Below are 25,391 nucleotides of genomic sequence, written 5' to 3' on the forward strand. Positions count from 1 at the left end.
CACTTGTAGAGGAGCACATACTGGAGGTTATATGTTGTCTCACACCACCATCTGTCTTCCCAGTCCCCCTTCCTCATTGTGGTGCTTTCTCATATAACATTTGTGCTCTTGGTGTTCCTTTGTTTAGCTCAGTGAGGACATGAGGGACACTAAAGCATATACTGTGATTAAAAGCTGAAACTTGCTATTTGTAGAAAGCATATTCCTATGTTGTCATTGCTTGATTTAGTGCCCTTTACTGCAGTATCTCAGTCTCCAGAGGAGTACTGACTCCTGCTACTGCTTGCACATCTGACTGGCTTCTTACAGTATAATTTGCAGAGATGCTGCTTTGGAGTGTAGTGTCAAGGGGCTGCATGGGATGTGTCATCGAAACCCTCTTTCCTCAGGCATTCTCATTGCCAGGCTGCATACCAGCTCCTTTTCACCTCTGCGTGGCATCTGTCTGAGACCTGAGCAGTCCTGAAGAGGGTGGGAGTTTCCTACCATTGAGCAATGGACAATTTGTAGATCTGCCAGCATTCCTCCCAAAGACTCAGTGTCTAATAACATTGAAGCAATTACTAGTAAGAACAAAAATGTATCTACCATTGGAATGAGAAACAGCGAGGGAACAGCCTGTGGTACATGGTGAGGGGGATTTCTTTTCCCCAAGTCTTTGCATTCATTCTTGTTCAGGGCCTGATTACTCACACATAGTGTTTACCTTTAGGGACATATATGTAACTAGACATGCAAGATTCAAAAGGTGGTTACAGTTCACTGATTGTCACTATAGATGAGAAATCTGAAATTTCCTTTTCTAAAACTCAAGTACCTTTGTAAAAAGTTTATTAACCTGCTCTTATTCAATCTAACTCTTCTCTGAAAAGCAAATTTACCATAATCATACCATTTAATAATCAAGCACCTTGCAGCCTGTTTAGACAAAATATATGATGTAAACATTCATAAGAAAGTGTACTCTCAAGTGACAGCAGTAAAATGTTACGCATTTTATTAAAAAGAACATCAGAGTGAAATCCCTAATTTAGATTACCTGTCATTAGTGGTTGCTGCTCTGCCTTCATTAATGATAAATAGGTCTCAAAGAGAAAAAGAAAGTTGATTCGCCTTCCATGCCCCTTTCCTTACATATGACTTATGGTGTGAGAGGCCTTTTTGAGACCTTACTGATTGTGACTCTCAAACAGTTCTCTCAGGTGAAAAATTTCTCCTCCCCTCTGCTTAGATTTTTATTGTTTTTTAAGACATGGTGGGAAAGGCCTGCAGAGCATCCCTTTGCTCTTGCTTGGCAGGTTGGTCCCAGCCCTGATGCATTCTGTCTCTGACACTTTCAATGGGTAAAATACCTCCCACTGCTTACAGGTTTGCTCAGACACAAGATTACTCACATTTTATGTGACCAAATTAGCTGAAGAAATAAGCAGAGACTAGCAGGCAGTTTTGTTTTTGCAGCCTCTCTGGGGAAGTCATTTGCAGTAAAGCTCTTCTAATAATACAAACATAATTTGGCTGATAAATGCAGTAAGTTCACTTCATTGTTTTCATAGGGTCACATTCATTTTTATATGTGAATGGCAGTCAGTTTATTTTTCAAAATGTTTGCAAATCTCATCAGTTTTGTAAGTTGTAGTGTCAATAAGTATCCATCCAAAAGCACGCTACTTGTTCTTTGTTATTTGTATTTGTTCTGCTTTAAAACAAATGTTAAAAACCCATATAGAAAGGGAACTGTATGCTGGAGATCTTTTACATAAATCATTTTGCGAATGCTCGTGACACAGAAAGAAAATTGTGGGGTTTATAATGATAAAAAAATTATTTTACTACTAAAAAGCAGAATTTCTAAACCCTTAATGTGCATCTACACTAATAGGAAATATTGTATAGTACTCTTACTATCAGTAAGAGTGGTACAGTAAAATAATGATAAATTCTATTTAGAAAAGCCCCCTCAAATGCCTGTTAATTATATTCACTTTCAGATAAATAGGACAGTGTACACTGACACTTACCTTTAAGAGGCCATAATAAAAGGTGTTCATGCATATTGTAACTAATCCAAGCTGGGACAGTAAAGACTTACCAGTGTTTGATGAGAGGCCTATTACTGAATAGCCTTTTCAAAAGTGTGTCTAATTAGAAAGGGGTTTTTTTCGGGAATAATCATTTTATAATCCAAAATCTAGTTGGATTTTACATACATAATTTAGGTACCATGCCTCAGCAGGGCATGTGGAAGAGCTGGGTCTAGATATCTGCTAGATAATACCCTTGCCTTATCTTCAATAACCCTCCCTTAATTTCGTAGCCGCCTTTTTTCATGAAGAGGGATGTTTTTTTCCACCAAAGCCTGACCTTTGAAACCAAACTTCCCAAATTTTTGGAGATAAAGTTATATTAATAACAACCAAGGGACAACAAGCTTCAGCAGTGATAGATAGAAGGCAGCAGTATCCTCTTTCACTTAGTGCCTTTTTCCAAACAAATCCAAACTCTTCTTATAAATGCTGTGACTGTTTGTAGTATAAAACAGGATGAAGTGTGAAAAACATTCCCTTATTCAGTCTACTGAAGTCCCCCTTCCCTTAACCCCATGAGTCCTGAAATGTGCTGGTTTGACCTTCTGTTTGTCAGGGGTTTGGTTCTGGGGGTTGTGCGTTTTTTTGGGTTTTGTGGGGTTTTATTGAGGGGTGGGGAGGTTGCTTTGGTTTTTATTTTTTATTTTGGTTGTAGATTCAAATGTTCCTTATTTAAAATGAGAAGTTATATGAAAGCTTCTCTCAACTGCTATACTTAGGATTTAGTTATATAAACTGTTTTCCTTTCCCTTCTTCTTCCTCTCCCTGTTGACGCACAGAGTCGTCGAGAAATCTCAGCAGTGGAGCAAAGTCTGAACTCAGTTTGAGTTCCATATAGCATTGCTCACCCCCTGCCTCTCTGGAAACTCATTTTCCAATTGCTGCCGTGGGTGGAGTAAATGGCACCGATCTTTCCATCTGGGATTCTTTCCACCTTGTGCCTTCTGTCACTGAGACAGACCTTTTGTGATATGCTCAAGAGTAAAACCGGCAACACTTGATATTTTCCTTCCTTTTTCATCCTGTCTTTAGGGGGAAAAAAAGAAAAAAATCTCCTTAACAAGGGTTAAAAAAATCTCACCTTTTAATTTGGATCGAATTGGTGCATCTGCATATTCTGCACAGTTGAACTCTTTCCCAAGGTGTTTGGGGTTTTTTTAATATCAAAATGTCCCCTTTTTTATATCTGGGATGTAAAACCACAATGGATTTCAAAATCCATGTAGTTTCAATTTTTATAACAAATAAGTGTAGTAGACAATAGAATAGGGTACCTACTGAGAGCAGCTGGGCTTTCAAAACTGCCAGTGCAGAGACTGCAGAGCCACCCAGAAACTCTAAGTAAACAACTTAGATGTATGCTGTTTATTCCACTCTTTTTTTCTCTTTTCTTTGCTAACACAGGTCCACAAAGCTTCTCAAGTTCTCAAGGCCTAGCTTTTGGATGAATGTAATGTCAGTGTGGTTTCAGAATCACGTGATTTCCTAGCTCTGTATCTTATGCTTCACCCAGTGTTGCACAACGCTGGGTTGTCAGCTATGATAACAAGAGGAACCAGATTGTGTTGTGCCATCTCTTGTCCTAGTTCATGAAAAAGTTGCCAGCAGGATATTTTTCTGTGTTTGTAGCACGTTTAGTGGATTTGGGGCACATTCCTTGCTTCCTTTCTCCTCATTCATGTGACCCTTTTCCAGTGCTAACAAATGAGCTAATGTCTCTTCAACATGGAGGAAACCAATCCAAATTGGTTAGGATGTGTATTGTTCTCTTGTTTTATTTGTGGTTTGTTTGGGTTTTTTTAATTGGTCTTTGTTCTGTTGTTTTGTTTGTTTTTTTTTTTCTTTTTTGAAAGCATATCCACAAAGAGAATATATAACTTTCTGCCCTAAATACTTCTTTTGCATCAGGGATATTTTAATGGAGCAAACTGTAACAACAGAACAGTGCCATGTCTCTGTCTTCATGAGCGTAGCTGCATGCAGATTAGAAAAGCTCTGTAGTGCTGCTACTGTATGCCAGATTTGCTATTTGCTCTTGTTTGCATGATAGTATTTCTAATATACTAATATGATATGGAAATAATGGCACATCACAGTTCTTTCAACATATTGTAACACTGCTTTATCATATTAGGCTAATACACTGCGAGAGTTGATAGCACCTCTCCATGTCAAATGGGATCCACTTCTCTTGGCACTGAACCGATTGGACTCAAAGGTTGATAAACTTATCATTAGAGAATTGGCACGGCGGAGACTCAACTTCAGCCTCTTGCAAGCAACCTAATGGCCTCCGTTCAGAAAGTCAGTTCTTCCTGAATAACTTTGATGTTTATAACAGAGAACAGACCTGTTAAAGCATAGACAACCACATGCCTGGATATGAGGCCTCCAGGAAGGTGTCAAAGGGCATGGCCAGTCTTTTGAAGAATGCACCCTTTCCACAATGGGACTAGGCACAAAGTCAGATCCAGTCTACATGGAGCACATTTGCAGAAAATATTGCCCCCCCCCCCCCCCCCCGCATGGGAGAACGGAAGGGGAAGAGGGTCTTGGCAGGGGAAGGGCTTTGATGTCACTCAGTTTTGTTCTGCAGACTTCGAGGAATTAAAGAGAGATTCAGCCATGGTAACTGTAAAATCCTGTTGCTTGTACTGAACTCCAGTGAACCTGTTCAGGCCAACTAGGCAGAGTCATGCAGGATTAAAGCGAGCTTCACCTTAGTGAAGGAAATCACTTTACTTTGTCATGCTAAACTAAGTGTATTCTGTCAAGTGGAGGTATGTATAGACATTTCAGAGATTTCCATTTATCTAATCATTTGTAACGAATTACCAGAGGGTACACTGGGATCATGACGGAGAAGATACCTCGTGCTGAGATTTATTAGACTCTGCAGATAAACTCTTCAGTTCCTCTTTATCTTCTAGGACTTAAACATGTGAGTGATGCTGCCTGGCCAACCAGGCACAAAGTATTCTCTGTATAACACCGAGACTCCAGAGGGCTGTTTTGGGGCCAATATTTGTCTGGATGTCACTCAAAGTAGATTCAGATATTGTATTTATCATTATGTTCCGGGTCCCCTATGGGTTGATGTTTGCCTCTATCTCTGTGATTAGAATGTGGATTTTCCTTAATATATTTGGCTAAGGGTGTATTGTAATAATGTTAATGCTAATTACTTGATATTTCATACTATCTTACGGGGAGATACTTTTAAAAAATGTATTTTGAAATGTTTTCTTTCTGTTTGCTCAATGTATGGTATTGCATTATGTTAATACCAATAAAATTATATATATATAGTTATATATATTTCCCTTTTATAAAGAAGTAAATTATGCTTTTTTGCCTCACAAACAGGAAATGTGCAGTGAATAAAATTACATCATTCTGCCTTACAGCAGGTGACAAAAGCTTATAATAGTTTTAATATTCTTTTTTGAAAAATAAAAAGTATAGTATAACAAACTAGTTGGAAATTCATCAAATGCATGTTTTGTGTTTCTGCTCAATGGGACTGTCACAAATCAGCCTAAATATTTAGCAATGTTGTTTTGGCATCTTTAATTTTTTCTGATCAAAAGCATACATTGTATTGCTACTATTGATTACAAAACTGTACTGTCATAAATTTTTGCCTGTTGGCCAAATAGACAAACCCACTGAGTTTTTATGACTCTCTTGTCTGTATGAATTGATTTTTAAATTTAATTTAGTGCTCTTTCCAATGCTTGGCAAAGGCAGAATTTATTTTTTATATAAGGTTGCCTTTGAAGTACCTGCCTCTGCCAGGTCTGATAAATCACTGCTAAGTACATAAAGATTCTGCAACCTGAAGGATATGCCATTAAAGCCTTGTTGGAATGGCCTGCAACCCCAGCCAGTCCTTTACATTCTGTCATTAAATTCCATAATTAGTTAGAGGTGAAATGTTTTGGAAATGAATTAGAGAAGCAGAAGCGAGGATGTGACTCAAAAATGTCCTTTGGCTGCCATTTGCGGTTATACTGTCGGCTTATTTGCTGCTCGTAGCCAAAGGCCAGCATATATCTGTGCTAATATGAATTAGATTGTCTTCAGCTTCCTCTCTTTCTTTTCCCCACGCTTTCTAACACATTGTACTGAGTATCTTTGTTTGGCAGAGGCATTCAGAAGGGCTGTAATTAGCAGTCCCTGGCATTTAATTGCATACACATTTGTTAAATATTTTCTGTATGCCTTAAAATAAAGTATAGAAAATGGCAGTAAATGTTTCTTTAATGAAAGCATTCAATTTATTCATGAAGTCAGGATTTTTTAAAGGTGTTATTTTGGGCTTAATAAAGGAAATAAGCCAGCAAATTTTCAGTTTTGCCTTTGCGTAACCAGCGTCTGTCAGGGCTGATGTTCGTTTCCTTTCTCTTGTTTCTTTTGTGTGCAAACACATTCTGCCCAGTGGATGGGGAACAGACCTTTCCTGGGTGATGACATGACAGTTATGAGAGACATTCCTTATGTTAAGGTGCATACATGTTCACAAGTTCATGATGACATCTGATGACATGAGCAATGCCTAGAAAAGCCACATGGTATTGCATGTTTCTCATCACAGCTCTGGTTCTCAAAAGTACTTTGAACTCTGTGTGGTGCTTACAGACTGTGGCGGTGTGATGGGCATTCAGCAGCTGACAAGGGGTGCCTTGTATTTGGCAGTGTCATGCCCTACGTAAATAACATGTAAATCAGAATGCAGATTAATTAGTCTGGAATCTAATCAGTGCAGCTATCATGATGTGCAATTATAAATCCAATGAGAAATCTGAATATCTGAATAAATATGACTTCTTCTGGGATAACATTTTCAGAAATATTTCAGACCCCTTTCATAAATGCCTCAGGAGGTGCTTCCCCAACAGACCATGGTACATTACAGAGGTAACTAAGACTGGCCCCCAACCAGACTGATTTGCCGTGTTTCTTTCATGTTGAAAGTAGGTTTTCAATTCCTAAGTGATGCAAGTGTTTTACTAGCGGTGCTACATTTCCATATAAATAAGAAAACTTGGGACGAAGCCCAAAGTAGAGTTCATTTTCTCAGAGGGTGTTTCTTACCAGGAATAGTGTTGCTCACCAGAAATGCACACCTCTTCCATTCAGGCTTTGTTTCAGGTATCCAGCCCATAAACCTTGACAGGCATTGCTGTTGTGCAAGCATGACTGTTTCTTGATTCTGACTGGTGAGTAATGTCACTGCGCCCCTATCATTTGTCATTTAATTTTTCATACCATCGTGTGCTGTAACAGCTTAGATTTGTGAAAAGAAAATATTTTCCTGAAGGAGTAATTGCTTCCATATATCGCTTGTGAGATGTATCCATAGGGACATCCTCATCCTGTTTAAAGTCACGAGCATCCCCAAACATGTAGCGATTTACCCGGTTTGCTTCAGCTACTGGTTTTCCTCATAAAGACCAAGTTTTTCATTGTTTCTGAACTGTGAGAACTGAGGGGAAGCGTACCATCAAAATGTAATTGCTCTGTTTATTTCACTTCAACATCGGTAGCTTGTGGTAAACTTAAACAGCACTTATATCAATGTGTGGCACAGAAAAATATCAAACTCTCTATTTCATCATGTTAAAATTCTCCCAGAGTCACTAAAATCAGTTCAGCAGATCAAGGTTAAACTGATGCCTTCATAGGCAGCTTAATGAGTAGAGTACCGTGTCCAAATACCAAAGGATAACACCACTGCCAAAAAATTCTGCCACTGATCAGAGTTCCTTGTTACTTTGGGAAGCTTTGGAGTTATTTCCTCCTTGTTCTTATGCTCTCTCTGAAATCACAGCCCACCAGTGTAAGCTCATGAAACAGCAGGACTGGGAGCAAATGAGGAGCTTCTCCTGGTGCTCATTTGAGGTGTGTAAGAGCTGTCAAGAGGCAGTACGAACAGAGCAAGCTAATTATTCTCTCTGTGTTTTCCCTTCTCACTAACATATTAACCTATTTGCCAGCACCTGAACTTCATTCCTAAGTGGATGTTGAAAACGCCTAAATGTTACTGTCAGCACAGCAACACAGGTCTGCAGGGAGAAACCTCAAGGACTGATTATTTTTTTTAATGCTGAGTTTAGTGTCATCTGGTTTTACTAAGCAATTCCAGTTGCAAGGAAAGCTGAAAAGAGGTGATTGCCTCTGGGTGTGAGACTTCTACTAAGACCAGCACAGGTGTCCCATGAAGCCGTGAGATTGAACATGCTCTCGCCTGCTGCCTCACAAACTGCAGTCTGCATGGCAGCCATGGCTCACAAGGCTTGTCATTCAAATATCACGAGAATGGTGACCTCAGAGGAAAAGAGATTTGCGGGGATCTACTTATCCAAGGAAAAAACCACTAGTGCCATAAATAGTTCACAAATAGAATTAGACGTTGGTGTCACAGCAAAAGTTTAGCATCTCCCAGGCCTTACAAAGGCTAGGGTTGGATCTTCTAAAAGTGGTTAGGGTACCTAACTACTTCTGATTGAACTTTGTTCAAACAGCGGAAAACACCTGAAATACCTTCAGAAATCTATCCTATGGGAGATGACTTTTCCACTTGCCTGCACAGTTCACTTTATTTCAAGAAACCAATTTATGCTTACGTATGTGAGAGGCAAGGCAGCCTCGTATCATTTAGTGAAAAATTCCAGCATATTGCTGAGCTCTGTTGTGTTGACCATTTCAGTGAACATCCTCTCTAGGGAATATCTTTTTTTGCCTGCAGGTTTACATGTACATGTGCAACTATCCTGGTAACCCAAAAATACTTCTGCTTTAGAAGAAAGGATGGTTTTATACCATACAAATTAATACATGTTCTCTCATCTTCCTCCACTAATGTTTCACCAAACACATGGGTCAAAGCTTGTTTTTAAATGCTGCTTCTCCCTTCCTTGATTCAAGTCTTTGGGAAAAATCCTGCACTTTCAGGTACATGGGGCCAATTGGGATGGAGGATTACACAAATCAGAAAAGGGCAGGCAAAGAGAAAGAATAACAGAGAAAAGGGTTGCAAAACCCAGACATTGCACAAGAAGCTGACAGCTTTTCTTCAGCTTGCTTAAACTCTTCATCAATTGTGGAAAGCATTATATATACTTGTATATGTATACATGTAATATACACATGTGTATATGGATATACATGCACAGGCATACTTACATGCCCTTTCAGGCCTTGATTTTAATGTGGCATAAGAGATGACACAAGTTTCTATTTATGCTTTAACAGGAAAATCTGTTCTGTATTACCCAGAGCAGATGATTAGCATGTCTTCCATGTAGACCTGAACTGCATCTCATTGCACCTCCTGCCAGGGTAAACACTGTTACGTCTTCCTTTTGTCACTAATGAGGGATGTGACTTGTATAATTTTCCTACCAAAAGCTGACTTTCCATGTCACCTTGGCTCCCCTATAGCTGTGTAGGGGTGATCTCATATGCAGCACACAGCTGTGCAGACACCATCTTGTAATTGTCATCCTTTCATTGATTTCACCATTTCATTCCTTTTAGTTTGTAATCTGGAGGGAAAGGAAATACCTGGTTTAATCTGCCTGACATCCATCCAAATAGTTTAAAAAATGACTGTAATTCCTGGTTCTTTGCATCCTAAGCATTTGGGTATGTCTCCCTCTTGTGCAATTGAACTCTAATGATTAACCCGAACAGCAGCAAAGACGGATTTAAGCCTTGCACATGCTTTGGAAAATTTCTTCTCTTCCTTCCCCTCCAACACACCTAAAACCCATACTGATCCTTCTGCTTTTTAATTTTAAGGAGATCCCTTCTGTCTTCCTCCTAACTGGTCTCTTGGGTTGGAACCCTGTGGCTATGTTACACTCCCTGCTCCTACCTGCCTATTAGTTAAAACCTAAACAGGTGAAGTTTAGATTGGGTATAAGGAGGAAGTCCTTTACTTGTAAGGGTGGTGAGGTACTGGAATGGGTTGCCCAAGCAGGTTGTGAATGCTCCATCCCTGGCGGTGTTGAAGGCCAGATTGGACAGAGTCTTGGGTGACATGGTTTAGTGTGAGGTGTCCCTGCCCTTGGCAGGGGTGTTGGAACTAGATGATCTTAAGGTCCTTTCCAACCCTAACTATTCTATGATTCTATGATTAGCACACTTGGGCCAGCAGATAGTCAGAGCTGGTGCTTGATAGCTTGATGTGAGGGGCCTCCCCTTCCTACGGGATCAACAGACATATGTCTGCTGCACTACCTACTTGTAAAACCATTGCAGAGACAGGTGGGGTTTGATAGACCTCTTAATTAGACATGGCATAATCAACATGCTGTGGCATAAGAAGATTACAAAAACCCTTTGTTGGTCTTGGGATTATATCACTTATTAGTTAGCCTGTCATAGGTAAGCTTCTCTGTTCCCAACATACATGCATCAGGGTCAAGAAGGCAAAGAAAAACAAAGCACACAGAGATTCATGCATGAGGTCCTGTTTCATCTAGTTTAAACCATTTTCTAAAGGCCACGGATGCTCTCTGGAGCTCTCTGGTGGAGCATTTACTAACACAGAAAGTCTGGGGAGGCTTCAGGTAGGCGCCTCTCCTATATGAAAGGGAAGAAGTAAGTTGTAATTCAAACTGGAAGAAAATTTTTGGGATTTGTGTGGGGGGAATAACGTATGGCAGGTGTTTAATCACATAATTAGTGATGTATTCTAGCAAAATCTACCTCCTTAAGATCCTGAGAATGCTAAGCTGAGCTGGTTCCTCTGCCAGAGTGAGCTCACAATAAGAAATGGAAATGGGAGTTAAAATTTCAGTGGAGCCAGGGGGTTTCAGTCTGACTTTGCCTTGTTTTCACTCTGTCACAGACTTCGCAGCAGTTTGGCTTTCTCAGGGTTTGCAGAGGGTGTAATTTCGTTCAAATGCAGGGCTAAGCACAAGTAGAGCAGTGGGCGTACATGAGAGGGAGTTGCACAGCAAAGGAAAGCACGTCACTAAGCTGCAAAGGTAGCAAAGAGGCAAATGGAGAATGCTGTCAGCAGTGTCCATCAGTCAGGGAAAGAAGTCTAAAGACAACGGGATGAGCCTGGGTGGTGTTAGTAGGCACTGGCAAAGCACAAGGTGCACTCAAAGGAGAGCTGTAACCTTGGAAAAATCTGACCTTGTCAGCACAGTGGGTGACAAAATTTATGATTGACTGAGTTGTACTATCCTTGTATGGGCAGGTACATGCATTCATAGGCCCAGGTTCCTCTGGTGCCTCACTGAAAGAGGAAAGCCATGCAAGCTGTTGGTGGCTCAAGCTTTTACAGGGAAAGTGAGTCACAGAAGTGCAAGAACCTCTGCTGAAAATTACCAGATGTTATTCCATATAGTTAAAGCACATTTTTGAGAAATGTGTGCCTAGGGATTCTTTGTGTCAGAGGGCAATGTGTTAACTGGGTTGCAACAGTGACCTTCTGCATGATCCTTCTTCAGCACCATCTTCCTGAATCATCAGTTTACAGGGACCAATTATCTCTTGATCCATGTAAATAACCAGTGATAACTGTTTCTCTCCAGTCCCTTTTCACTCAAGTGTCTGCTGTTCTTATTTATTGTTCTTAGGATTTTGGTTTATAAGAGGTAAATAATGGAAAGATGAATAGCCTGATGGAGCAAAGAAGTGGTTGCATCGTGGAGCTCAGGGCATGCTCTTTTCAACAACAAATGACAGCACAGTGTAGGAAACCTCACCAGTTTTTCCTAAATGCCAACAATGCAAACCATTCCTGACCTCTTAAAGTTTCACCCACAATCTCTCTCTCCAGAGGAAATGTTAAGGTGGACACAAATATTTACTCCATTTTAAGAAGCAAGGGCGAAGTACAAAAGGTTCAGAAATTCTTCCTTGTGGAAAGCAGAATAATGAGAAATAATAACACACCATTTACTAGACTGATATATTGTTTATCTTCTGAATTTAATTCAAATGGCTTTGCATTCACTTGAAGACACATCAGATGCTTCACTGTTACAAAATTCATTACCTGTGTGTTTGGAAGATACAGTTCTGAATTTAGATTTTGTGTGCGGCAGTTTATGAAGCTTTATTTATAGTCCAGAGTTACACAGTTGTTCAGTCTTGGGGGTGGGGAAGGAGGTAAGCCTATTGCTTCAGAGAAGAGACCCTCTTTTTTAGTTGTATGTGAAAATAAGTACCTGACAGTGTATTCAGAGAAACAAAGAGATGCGACCCATGACTCAGCAGCCAAGTGAGGGTGAAAAACAACCTGCTGCATCAGAGGCTGTTCTGAGGTCATCTGCAAATCCCATTAGGCCACGTTTTCTACTTGAACAAGTCAGTACCTGAGGCCTTATTCTTCCTTAAGGAGGCAGCCCTGCTGTAGTAGCATGACTCACATACAAATCCACCAATTTAGAAAAAGAAAATATGTTTTAAGCTCAGCTGTGCATCTAATCAAGTACCTCAGATGCTTTATAGTGCCAAGGGTTTCACCAACACCTACAGGAAATCAATCAAAGCCTTTAGCAGAAGGGTGAGGGAGGGGAGATTCATGTGTAATCTCATTTCCGCCTACTGAGAGTCATTGGGAGCAGCAGTACCACCACCTTCAGTGTTCCTCTGGAAAGTATTAAGGGTTTGGGATGTGTTATCATGACACTTGCTGCCCTCTCCCCCACCGTGGGTGGAACAAGGCAGCATCGTGCCCTGTTTAAGCTTCCCCAGCCCCAGCAAGACATTTAAGGGAAGGCACCTGCTCTTTTTCTTCCCTGTGCTTTCCTTTATAGAAAATCCCAACTCCTTTTATACACACCTCCCATAGCTGCAGTACCGAGGCAGTGACAGAGCCTTGGGGGAGGCAGCCTAAGCTGCGTGGAGGTGATGTGTTGATGTGTTTCAAAGACCTGTCATCAGTGCTCTGCTGCTTAACCCTGCCTGCATCATTCCCCTGTAGTCCTGCACCTCTTCCTATGCAGCCAGAGAGCATGTTTGGAGCAAGGGTAGAAATCCTCTGTCTGCAGCCCCACTGAGGCCCACATTAGCTGCCTGCCCAAGGAGATGAGCCCTGAGGAGCATCAGCCATGCAGTTTGCCAGGCCAGCGGTGCAGGAAGGGAGGGCAGCACAAGCTCCCCAGCCTGACTTTTGAGTTTGCACAGGCCATGCTGCCTTCCAGGTTCACTAAAGGCACCTCTCATTCAGGTCCTTCGCCATGGTGAGGACCTGTGATAGTTGAGGAAGCCATGGGTTTTCAATGGCAAGCCTGGATGTGGTGTGTGGTTGCTGGTCCAGGCTCTAGATCACCTTAGCAAAATGATGACATGGAGCCAAAGCACTGGCATGTTTTTCAGCAGTTTGTCCTGGAACTAATCCCATTCATCCCCTGAGGATACAATGTGGCAATGCTGCTGGGGAGCATAACAGACAAAAGAACTTTCTTGCTTTGCACAAGGGATAAGAGAAAGAGAGAAATATAAAATACTCCAGCGTCAGATAGAGGTGGGGTTTTTCCGCTTTGCCATTTAGCAAATCACTCCCATTCCTCAGCTGTCAGAATGGTGGACTTCAGTGTTCAGCAATATAAACTGATGGGTAGATCCCAAACATCTGATCTCATAGCTGCATGGACTTTTGAAGAAAGCATAGAAATCAAGACTGTGGGGGATTTTAACTGATCCTTGAATATTTAAATATTGACTGACTTGCCCTTTAATTAGATGGTTTAATAAGAAATCCACAAGAAAGAGAAATGCATCACATTTCTATTTTCTTTAAAGTCCTGGCTGCTCCTTACAGTGATGAACCCAGCTCTCTAAGCAAAGTAGCACACAATGGGAGGATTTAGGGAGCTCTGTACAAATGCACAACACCTCCATCAGTAAAAATCCTCAAACTTCCATCTCTCTTAAAAAGAAGTTCTTTAAAAACAGTTCCCTCCTAAAAGGGTAAAGGAATAAACTGGTAAGAGATATAGCTAAACTAGTTGCTGTCTGCAAAGTTCTTTGATTGCGTAAAGATCTCTACAAATGCAAACACTTTTTGTGTTGGGGTGTAGAGACTTGGGTCTCTGGAGTTCTTGCCTGATACTGAGGTGAGTAGTTGCTATATTGCATGGTATGGGCTTCACTGGGAAGTTGCCTTGGGCAGCTCCTAGAAATGTCACTTCTAAACACTAGCTGTTTTCCTGGTAGATACTCGATAAAAAATCCCTCTCTGAATATCTGAGAAGACTGAGTTTCACTACGTATGGGCACTTTATCATGTACTGAACTTTCCTGTAGTGGAGATGGCTATGTCTTGGTGCACAGTCACTCACAATAATGCTTGAAACCAAACAGCTGTAGCCTGCCTACAAGAGCTTTCATGAAAGCATCTTGAGGACACAAGCACCTTGGGGCAGAAAAGCATACACCACTGTGAAAGCCAAGTCAGGTAGAAGGGTCCCAAGGGCTCTGGAGACAGTCAGGAGGCTGTGCACAAGCAGTGGCCAGCTGTGGTGGATACAGCGGTGTTGGTGTGAGAGGGTCACCACTCCTGGTCACTGCTCAGCTGCTCCATGCACTTCCCAGGTTTGTATAGAGTCATCAAACAGTTTCTTCAGAGGTAAACGGTGTGTGAAAAGTTGAAATGTTTTGATGCCTTCTAAATGAAGCATTTCAGATGCTCCTATCGAAGTAATATTTCATCCCCAGCCTTTGCTCAATTTTCCTTTAAAATGCTCCTGGTGTTAGAATAGTTTAAAACCTGTAGTAAACAAATAAATAAACAAACCTATAATGCAAACAGCTCTAGTTTGGTTTGCCATGAGGCTGGGTAAACTGTCATGTATGTGCTCTTATATCCAGTCTGTAGTCTGCTAGTGAACCTTCAGGTAATAGAGTAAGAAAACAAGTGACAGCATTACTGACTATTAAACAGCACTCTTGAGTATCAAAAATGAGAGACAAAAACAAAGTGGACTTTTCTAGGAAGGATATGACATGTCATTCTAAAGCCACCTTTATAAATATAATCTTGAATGCCATATCAGCGCTCTCGGGCCAAGATCCAATCCCTGATCACCTTCTTCAGCAGGATGCTTTCAGAGCTTCCTTTCCTTGTAATAACAAAGTCACCAGCATATTTTACTGCAGTACTAGAGATGAGATCTCTGCCAGTATACTACACTGATATTGCTACACCTTGCTCTATTTCCCTTTTTTTCCTTTTTCTTTGTGCGGATTGACTTTACATTCTTGAATGTTTTTCTCCCTTTCTTCTGAAGGCAATAACAAGAGGAGGAGTTACACTCACAGCACTTTCTTCTGCAACTTAGGTTGTGAAATGTCTTCCTCATGGTCTAGTTAAACCTGTTAAACATTTTGCAGAGGTTTTTTGACAGATCTTATTTAATTACATTAATGATTTTTCTCTATTTTTTCCTTTTATTTTTTCTTCTTTTTCTCATTACAGTTGAAACTATAAAGGAAAAAACAGCAGATTCCTTGCAAGATTTATACAGAGCCTTGGAGCAGGCCAGCCTGTCTCCTTTAGGAGAACACCGGATTTCCACTAAGCTGGAGTATAAGAAATCTTTTGTAAAAAGATGTAGCGATCCAGTAGTCAATGAAAAACTGCACCAGCTGCGAATTCTGAAAAGCACTTTAAAGGTGAGATAAAAGAGGGAGGAAAAATCCTGCCCCAGGGTTGGATCAGACCACATTGTATTTGGAGATTAATTGTGCACAGCTGTAGTCCAGGCTGAACCTAGTGTGCGGAACAAGGGAGACACGGGGAAGCACTGGTTGCTTAGCAGAGAAAAATGTGCCTTGGAAGAGCAGTCAAAGTGAGTGGGATCAGTTTTTGTTTCTGCGCAGATAAAATCTCAGCAGCTGCACTTCCTCTAGACAGTTTAACAGAACTTGAAACCAAATTATGGGAGGAAACCTTGATCCCTTTTTTGTCTCTGAACATTTTCATTTACCAGAACGTATTCATTCTGTAATTGCCTCAGCCTAAAGTTAAGCAAAGGAAGCTTTTCAGAAGGGAGCAGTACCTTTTGCAACACTTGATTAATTTCTGATTGCTGAGATTGTCCAGGAGGAAACTGTGAGCTTGCTTTCTGTGTGAGGTGATAGGATCATTGTATTTAATTAGTAGGATTGATTAAATAAATAGATAATGGTGAAGACAGATTTTAAGATTTTTATAGTTATTCTAAATGTACCACAGCTCATTTAGCCTCCCTGTCAGCTTTTTTTGTTTTGTTTGTTACAGCAATTTCAATTCTGTCCTGATAGAGATTTCAGAAAACAATATGCTGGATTTCCCCAGGGACCCTGTTAACTATTAAATTACCACATTTTAAGACACTAGATAATTTGACAGTGGATTTTGTAACAACTTTCATCAGAGAGAGCTTTATCAACATTAATTAATTTAGTTCTCTATCACCTAGAGAACCATTTGAGCAATATTATTTTCATGCTGTGGGGCTCCCATCCTGAAAATATCTTACACATGCTTAACTTTCTGCACTGTTTCATCTCATTGAAGGCAACTGCTACATGTGTCTGAGTGAGTCTTTACGGGATAGGGGGTTGGCAGAAAAACGCAAGGTACACAGCCTTATCACATGACTTCTTGTCCTGGGTTCAGCAGTAGCAGTCCTTTTTCTCCTTCTTAGTAGCTGGTGCAGTGCTGTGTTCTTGACTTTCAGCCTGGGAACAACATTGATAACACCAGTTGCTGCTCAGTAATGTTTAGTCTGACCAAGGATTTTCTGAGTCTCATGCTCTGACCCAAACTAGCCAAAGAGGTATTCCATACCACAGCACATCATACCCACTATATAAACTGGGGGCAGTTACCCACAAGGGTTAGATCACTGCCTGGTCAGGCTGGATATCAGTTGCAGGTGGTGAGCAGTTGTATTCTCTCCCCTTGTTATTTCCCTTCTCATTATTATTATTGGTGGTAGCAGCAGTGATTTGTGTTACACCTTAGTTACTGGACTGTTCTTATCTCAACCCATGGGAGTTACATTCTTTCCATTCTCCTCCCCATCCCTCCAGGAGCCTGGCAGCTGGGGAAGGGGGGAGAACAGGGATAGGGAGGAAGGGAGGGAGTGGGCTAACAGCTGTGTGGTTCTGGATTGCCAGCTGGGCTTAAACCACAACACTTCTACAAGCATGTGAAACTGAAACAAAATCAAAGTACTCAGACATGTCAGGAGGTTCACACTGTATCTGTGCTTTTGTATGTGGCAGGATTACTCGTACCAAAACTGTGGTTCAGTATCAGCAGCTTGCTGCCATGCCTTGTCTTTCTTGTTAGCATTTATTGATACCTGAGCTACATTATGCCAGTAGCTTCCTACAAATGGAATTGCTTTCCTCTGGGGAATTCCAAAGCCAGCACAACCTCTTGACCCAGCATATGCCTGCTCTAATGCTTGGGACTTCTTTCTTTTGGACCAAGAAAAGACAATTTGTTCATTCTCTGTCCACGAGCCATATTTTCTAAACCTGTCACCATTCTTATTTCCACCATACTACTGGTAGTTGTATGTATCCATAGCTACTGCTGTTACCTAATCAGTTACTCTCTCTTTTTATCAGTGCCTTTGATTTCTTCTTCGTGAATGCAGCCAATTGCACTGGCCTGTTGGAATTGGTGTTCTGAACTTTCCTGGAACTTTTCCAAATTAATAGTACCCTGAGACAGCCCTCCAAAATGCTTCTAGCCTTTGTTGTCCATAGGCTCTCTGTCCCATCATCAAAGTCCTTAACAAGTGACCCTCTGCTCTCTTTCCTGTGTCCATTCTCCTACCAGCAAGTGTGGGCTGGTAGCGCAGGGGTGTGGGTACTAGCCACAGTCTGCAAGAAGCATGTTATGATCGTTCAAGCAGAGATATTGTAATTGGGAGTTCCCATAGTTCAGTTTCCACTGATCATTTTCAGGTTGCACCTCTGTTTCTGGAAATTAATATTCTAGTGGATATCATTAATTTACTACTGTTTGCAAAGCATGAAAAATACCTCTCAACCTACTGCTTATGGGTGACATCTCTCACTATTCTGATTGTCTCCTATCAGCATGGGCCTAGACAGTTTAATATTTCCCTTTAACATTCTCCCAGAAAGATTTAACGTACTTATAGTATGGACATGGAAAATGTGAGTTAGCAATGAGGAGTGTGAAACCTGTCTGGCAGAGAGGATAGAATGGAGATTGATTGCAACCATACCATTCCCATGCAGAGGAGCAGTACTGGAAACCTGTGTGTTATCTCTGTTTCCAAGGCTTATGTCTGTTGCATCCAGGTTTCATTGCTTGCAACAACCACAGGTGTCTATGTGTATATCTGAGGATTAACCTGATCTGTACTGGCTGCCTGTTGTCTCTTGATAAATTAGTCACTGGCCAGTGATTATGATAAAGTCACATCCCCTGATTTGATAATGGTTAAGGAGATACCAGCAGCTGCATTAGATTTTATCCTTTTCTGCCTTCTCTTTGCCACTACAGTGGGTGGAGAAAATTGCAGCCAGCCAGCCCATTGCATACACTAGATCTCTAAAGAAGATGATTTATCATTAACTTGGAGGTCCTTGCACAAGCCTTTGCAATGTAACCCTCTGATATATCCATGACAAGCCCAGTAAAAAAGGCTTAGCTCTGCTGGCAGGCAGGAGGCCATGTGTCTGCATCTCACAGAGTACTTCTTTTGCTGATCAAGAATGGTAAACAAATGTCAGTTCTTTGGGTAAAACCCACCCTGAGAATGCACGCAGCTAATAGTAAACAGTACAAGGCTCGCTTTTTCTTGAGCTGAACAAAGGATGAGGAAGGTGAATAGGAATGTTTCTGAGGATTCTGGACAAGGCAACGGAAGCCCTAGCCATGCAGGGTGATGTGTGACACACTGAAGGAAGGGCTTCTGTTTGTGAGCCATCATAGAGCAGTTAGATAATCTCTCTGCTTTTAGGGACTCCGTGGCTTGAATTTGCTCCCACCATTCTCTCCTTCCACCTATGAGACTGGCTAGTCACTCACACTGACTCTTTGCTTGTTCTTTTTCTCTCGCAGGCCAGAGAAGGAGAAGTAGCCATTATAGATAAAGTTCTGGATAATCCAGCTTTGACATCTAGAGACTTTCAAGAATGGAAACAAATGTACCTTGATCTCTTCATGGACATCTATCAAAGCAACACCCCAAGGGACTCTGTTAATGGCTCATCTGAGGTTGATGCACTTATAGCTTCCTTAGCGCACACTTACTCTTATATTGAAACACATGTATAAAGGTCTCTCTTTTTGCCCATTTGCTACACTCCAGCCCTTTACTTAAGTGCATAAAGTAGGTTTTATATCAATATGTGGGAGCTCTAGTAAATTATATTTTAATGTTACTCAGCTGTGTAAAGTAAACCTTCAATGGTCAACAGTACCACATCTTTAATGAGGATTTGTATATTTTATATGCTACCAATGCTCTGCTTGTGTTTACCTTCTGTGAAAATAACAAAAATAGTATTTAGCTATTAAAAACAAGTATTTAAAAGCATTTTTGGAAGACTGTGGCCTTCATGCAGGAAGTTCCACAAGCTAGGGTTTTGTTATCGAAGGTTCCTTTTACAATGATATTTTATATTATATAATTCCAGTATTGCATTGCATTTTTTGGAGTGCAGGTACTATTTTGGTGGTGGGAGAATACTAATTTTTATATTTACTGAGAAACTCTAGGAGTTTTCTTAACAGGGAAAAAATGTAATGCAGCGCTTGTGTTTCAGTTTTGTCAAACACACAAAAGGGTGAAAATCAGCAGACAGAAATTATTAACGGGAATTTAAGTATCAGAATGTTAGGTCTTATTTCCTTGTGCTTTTGTAAAGCCTGCCACTAAGATTTACTATCAGGGCAAAGATATGCTGGTTTGTGTGCTAATGAAGACCAAATTATGTGTTAGTTGTCTCTTAATCACATTTGGTTGACTTTTTAAAATATTAGTCTTGGTACTGTCATTTATGCTGCTTTTGTACTGAAGGTATCAGTATAAAGTGTAGATTTTTTAAAAGAAAGTAGACTTTGAACATCCTTGATAACTGCATTTCTCTTGCCCAGAAAAACAGCAGTGGAAAAGGTTCCCAACAAAATGCTACAAACCTGAGAGGCTTTGAAAATTCCCACAATAGAAAAGGAATGGATAGGATTTTTCAAGCAGTCTCCTATGTGTTTTCTGAGCTGTGAAATTTGGCTGTATTGTATGCAGGGAAAATATGTGATGGGAGCAGAGCTGAGCACAGAACCTGAAAAAGTGAAGAGCAAAAAAGCCTCTGGTTTCCTTTTGAAGGGAAAGGGATGCCTCTGGGTTCTGCTGAGTTCACAAGCCGATTAAAATGTTTTAAACTTCTATGAGATGCAAGATGTGCTGGAAACAACTCAGTGAATATGAGTACAAATATCTCCTTAGAGCCAGGCACAGGAATAGGAAAGTGGGAGGGAAATCTTACATCTCGTATTTACTTTTTTTGGGCTTGTTTTCAAAAAGTGATCAGAGCATGACAAAATATTTCTGCTGCTTTTCTGCATTTTGCTGCATAAGTTAGGATTCACAATGATTTAATAATGCTCATGTGAAAGAGAAAAGCCTCCTCTATACTCTTTACAGCGAGTTGTACTCTTAACCAACTTTAGACTATTGCCTGTACAGCTCAGTGAATGTACTTTAAAGTTTATGAGCTCTGATATTTCCTGGCATCCATGAAGAGTTGAAGAAAAGAATGGATAGATTTACCTTCTCTCTCCTTCTTTCTCTTTTTTTTATTCCTCTCTCTTTCTCTCCCTCATTTTCCTTCATTATCCCCTTTTTCTTTTTCTCCCTTTCTTTCTTTTTCTTTTTTTTTTATTTTATTGCATTTGGATTGCAAATGTTTTGCAGATTTTGCACAATTGTACAGAAGAGTGGCCTTTCTGTAGCCCATTTTCAGAAATCCTGTATTCAAGTCGATATGGATGACAAATCATGTGTTAATGTTTGTATAGAATTCTGGATCCAGTGTAATATTTGTACCATTAGGAAACTATTGTTTGTATAAACTGGACATTTATTTACTGCATGGGTACTGACTTGTATATTAAATTTGTGAGGTTTTTTGTAAATTTCTCTTTAAAAATGCTTGACTTGAAATCAATTGTGCTATTGTTCCAAGCATTTAGATTATCTTGCTATTGTTTTACTGGACCAAAAGTAAATATATTCATATAAAAAACCTCTTTATATCTGATGGATGTATATGCACATTGTGTAGTTGATTCCTTGTCAAAACCAAGGCAGTTCAGAAGACTTAGATCTGTTGCTATGCAACAGCTATTCTGCCTGCACTTTACATTGGTAAAGTCAGCTTGATTGCTTTAAAGGTGAAAATTAAACATTACAGTTTTTTAAGCTAGTCTAGTGACAAAGAACATGTGTCCTCTCCATTGTGCTGCCTTCTTTTAAGACTATTAAATGTTCTTCTATATATATTTTTATTGTATTAACTCTCAGCCTAGAAAGGAACACTGTAAAATGAAGTACAATAAATTTAGCTTTTAAATGAACACTTGTGACTCAGGATTCAATTTACTTCATATCAAAGGGATTCTGCAGCATCTGGCCATTTTACCTGCATTTCACAGATACACATGGTTTAAAGTACCACCATAATATGTGCCTTCAAACTTGGCCAGCATGGCCAAAAAGTAAGGCTTGCTGTTTCATATGTAGGCAGACAATGACTTCTGACAACCTTCAGTTACCTCTCTCCCCTTCATACTCTTTGATGAAAGTAAACTTTTTTTGACTGCAAGATTCTTGCACATACTTCAACAGCTATGATCCATTTTACCCTTATGAGCAGGTATGATAAAGCAGCATGTGCTATTGAGGTAAATTTCAAGGGATTAGTTACAGCAACTCCTGTAACAAGACTAATAATAAGTATGCCACTTCAGCTCTGGCCATCTAAAATAACACAGAGTTTTGGTACAAAAGAAATGTGCTGTACTGGTCTTTAAAATGACACAAAATAAGCATCTGAAGGGCATGCTACAACAAAAACTGCTCAGGGAGAAATGACTTCTATCAAACAATCACTGTTTTAACTTATGGCTATAACTTAAGTCCATATATAAGAAAAAATCCATGCTTTCTGTCCAGTAATTTCATGCTGGTTAGCCAAGACGTTCTTGCCTAGTATGTAGCATATTGAATAATATCTTCTCCTTGGCAGCATATGTTATTAGTTCTCATAGGCATCAATTTTCTAGTCTTTATACAGTTCACTTTTATTTTGCTTAGCCATAGTATAAGAATTCAATGGCACTTACCAGCTGGGAAAATTACCTCTGATTAAGAAAACAGAAAAGATGGATTGTATTTTTTAACCTTTGAAATATCTGACTTGAAAAACTCATTAATTGCTATCTAGGTATTATTCTTCAAAAGTCAAGGATTATGATTCTTGCACATTGCCTCAAATTGTGCCACTTGCTACATCCTTCCTTAATGAGGTCGGCTTCCAACTCTGTAATTCGAGCACCTTTTCTCATGCTGGAGCCACACTTCCTTGCATGTTTCCACCAGGTGTTTGGCTTATCAGAGAAAAACCTTGACTCTGACACATTCGGTGCCATTGCAATTTTCTTCTTCTTCCCCAGGACCACCCTGATACTTGTCTCCTGAGATGACTATTCCTCAGTGAGTGAGCTCAGCAGTTCAGCCGCCTCTTCCGCTGGCTGTCACTCTCCTGCTCATCGGCCAGTTCAGAGAGTTGCAGCACCGCGCACTGCAGCCCACACCAAGGCGAGGGAGCTTTGCAGATCTCTTCCCAGCCATCATTGTCAATGTCGTAGCCAACCACATCTTGCGTGGGGACTTCCTGTGAGTTTTGCCATTTCTTTCCCCCAATAAGAAGAGCCGTTTCCTCTACCACTGCCAGTCCATAGGAAAATCGATCATAGATCAGTGGTCTTAACCGAGTCCATTGGTTTTGATCAGGATCATATCTTTCTATTTCAGAGAATGGTTCATATAATCCTAAAAAGGTGAATATGGCTTCTCTGATTGTTGCCATCTGATGCCCAAATCGAGCAATGCTCATGGGGGCTTGTTTCACCCACTGCCCTTCAAATGAGCTCAGAGAATATACATCCTTGCTTGTGCTGGCTGGGTCTGAGTACTTGCCACCAGAGATGTATATAGTATTTCTGCAAATGGCACTGGCATGGCCGTGCATCTTACATGGCAATTCCCTTGCCTTTGTCCATCTGTCCCTGCTGATGTTGTAGACTTCCACAGATGAATGCAGTGACCCATCCCCACCCTTTCCACCAATAGCAAAGATATCCTTGCCTAGAACACAGCAAGAAAACTGGCATCTCTTCTCCAGCATGCCTGTGATTTGGGTCCATGTGTTAAATCTCGGGTCATAACGGTAGACCTTGTTTGTAACCGATAGGTTCTTTTCTGTTTTAGTGTCACCTGGAGCACCATTTTCTATTTCCCCACCCAAAACATAGAGGAAGTTTCCCACCACGCATACGCTGTGGTTCTGCACCCTGTCCTGCAGCTTCGTGAGAGTTCGCCATCTGTGATTGTAAACATCGAAGGCCACCACATCTGTGACAAGCCCCTCACTTGCTGTTCCTCCCCCCAGCAGAATGATGCGAGTTTTCTCATTCCTTAGTGTAGTGGACTTATCCTGCAGGACAGGCTGTTTGTAAACAGATGTATGGTAATTTATTGCTTTAATGATCAGGCACTTAATACTTGCTGAGAGAGGTACTTCTGACTGTCTGTAGGTTTTTCTCAGCTCTTCCACTGGAATGAGACCGTATCTTATGTGCTCTAAAAGGCTGCTTGTCTGAACCAGCCTGGACTTATCCTGCTTCAGCCAGAGCAGCACAAGATTCAACAAGCAGCTTTCTTTCACTATGGGGAGATCTGGTGATTGAACCACTGCTAGCAAAGACCTGAAGTTCAGCTCGAGCAGTCCTGGCAAATCCAAGTCCAGCAGCTTCCAGAGATTTTTGACAATGTAGTTTTCTGTTGCTTCTAAGGCATCTGGCAAGTAGAACTTCCTGGCCACGTTGGCAGAGAAGCAGCAGTTTTCCAAGGCAAGGTTGTTAACTAAGTATTGATTGCACAAGCCAATAGCATCAGTCACCTGCAAGTAGCTTGCAGCTTCCAAGGTATCCTCCAGGCTTTCAAAGGACAGGGGCAACATGGAAGTGTAGATGAAATCCAGGACATGCTGGAGACCAGTGGGTGAGACAACTTGCAAGTGAATTACACTGGCCTTAGACTCTTGGGTGTAACTTTTGAACATGGCTCGGAAATAGTCGCTGGAGCATGCCAACAAGGACTTGTGTGCAGGAAATTCATTTTCCTTCACTTTTAGCAAAATATCACACAGAAAGCCCTCTGATCTCAGGGTCTGGTACTGGGCAAGTACGGTGGTGCAGTGCGCTTTACAGTAGGACAGGAAGTAACTCATGGTAGGCAATGCAGCGCTTTCCCCTGAAGTTATTAAAGTTAAAATGCAATTAGATACTGAAACAGCTGCCCTGTTCACTAGCCATTGCTTGAGTGCCCAGCAGACCTTCAGCTGTTAGAGAAAAGCCCAACAAAAAAACCCAAATCAGTCTCTTGCCTTGCAGAGGGGGACAGTTAGTAGAATGGTAATGAATTCAAGGCATTCCTGTATAGAAAAAACAGCTGAACGTTGTAGCAGCTGTAGGATCCTTACTTTTCTTGCCTCTGTCACTTGTGCAAGGATGAAGGGTCCACGGTTGTGCTGAGCACTTGCTTGGCTGGCCATCAGGTGACAGATGAGGGAGCTAGATGACAATCCCAACAAACGATAGTTTGTGTCTGCTCAGTCGTCGCCCTCGACCCTTCTTGCTCTGCAGGCACATTGAGTAGATCCTCTCTGGCTGGCAGTGCATGGCTCCGAGCAGACACGGATAAGAAGGGAGTGCTGGCTTTTCTCGTCTCCTGTTCGTATTTCAAACTCGAATGAGTTTAGACCTCTCCACCCCTGGGACAGCAGTGCCCTTATCGTCCTCTTTTCACACTCTCTTAGGAAGCCCGAGCTGAAGATCAAATCAGCACCCAAGGATTACTACGTGAAGATTTTCTGAACCCATAAATCTTTGTCTGGCAGGCACTAAGACAACCAAAATATCATGATTAGTCACTGGTTTGATTTGACATGCATTTCTGGGCTCTTTGCTTCACATGACACCGCCATAACTCACAGCTACCAGAATAGCCACAGGCACAT

The 25,391-nt window shown here is 40.9% G+C and overlaps 2 protein-coding genes across 5 annotated transcripts in view; one reads left to right on the plus strand and one right to left on the minus strand.

The window, feature by feature from the left end:
* CNKSR2 (connector enhancer of kinase suppressor of Ras 2) overlaps positions 1–21,666 on the plus strand; it is a 214,287-nt gene extending 192,621 nt beyond the window's left edge. For all 4 annotated transcript variants that reach the window (XM_034074520.1, XM_034074521.1, XM_034074522.1 and 1 more), the window contains 2 exons: positions 15,532–15,728; positions 19,150–21,666. In XM_034074520.1, the coding sequence (XP_033930411.1) occupies positions 15,532–15,728; positions 19,150–19,365 (413 nt within the window). In that variant the 3' untranslated portion in view covers positions 19,366–21,666. The remainder of the gene's footprint in view (positions 1–15,531; positions 15,729–19,149) is intronic.
* Positions 21,667–22,814: 1,148 nt separating this feature from the next.
* Positions 22,815–24,602, minus strand: KLHL34 (kelch like family member 34). The gene has a single exon (XM_005151478.2). The coding sequence runs from the start codon at positions 24,600–24,602 to the stop codon at positions 22,815–22,817; it is 1,788 nt and encodes a 595-aa protein (XP_005151535.1).
* Between the last annotated feature and the right edge of the window lie 789 nt (positions 24,603–25,391).

Source organism: Melopsittacus undulatus, chromosome 2 (genome assembly GCF_012275295.1).
Source record: "Melopsittacus undulatus isolate bMelUnd1 chromosome 2, bMelUnd1.mat.Z, whole genome shotgun sequence".
NCBI classification, from domain to species: Eukaryota; Metazoa; Chordata; class Aves; order Psittaciformes; family Psittaculidae; genus Melopsittacus; species Melopsittacus undulatus.

Coding starts and splice junctions, on each gene's coding strand:
- KLHL34 (XM_005151478.2), bottom strand. CDS start 24,602: ATGAGTTACTTCCTGTCCTACTGTAAAGCGCACTGCACCACCGTACTT.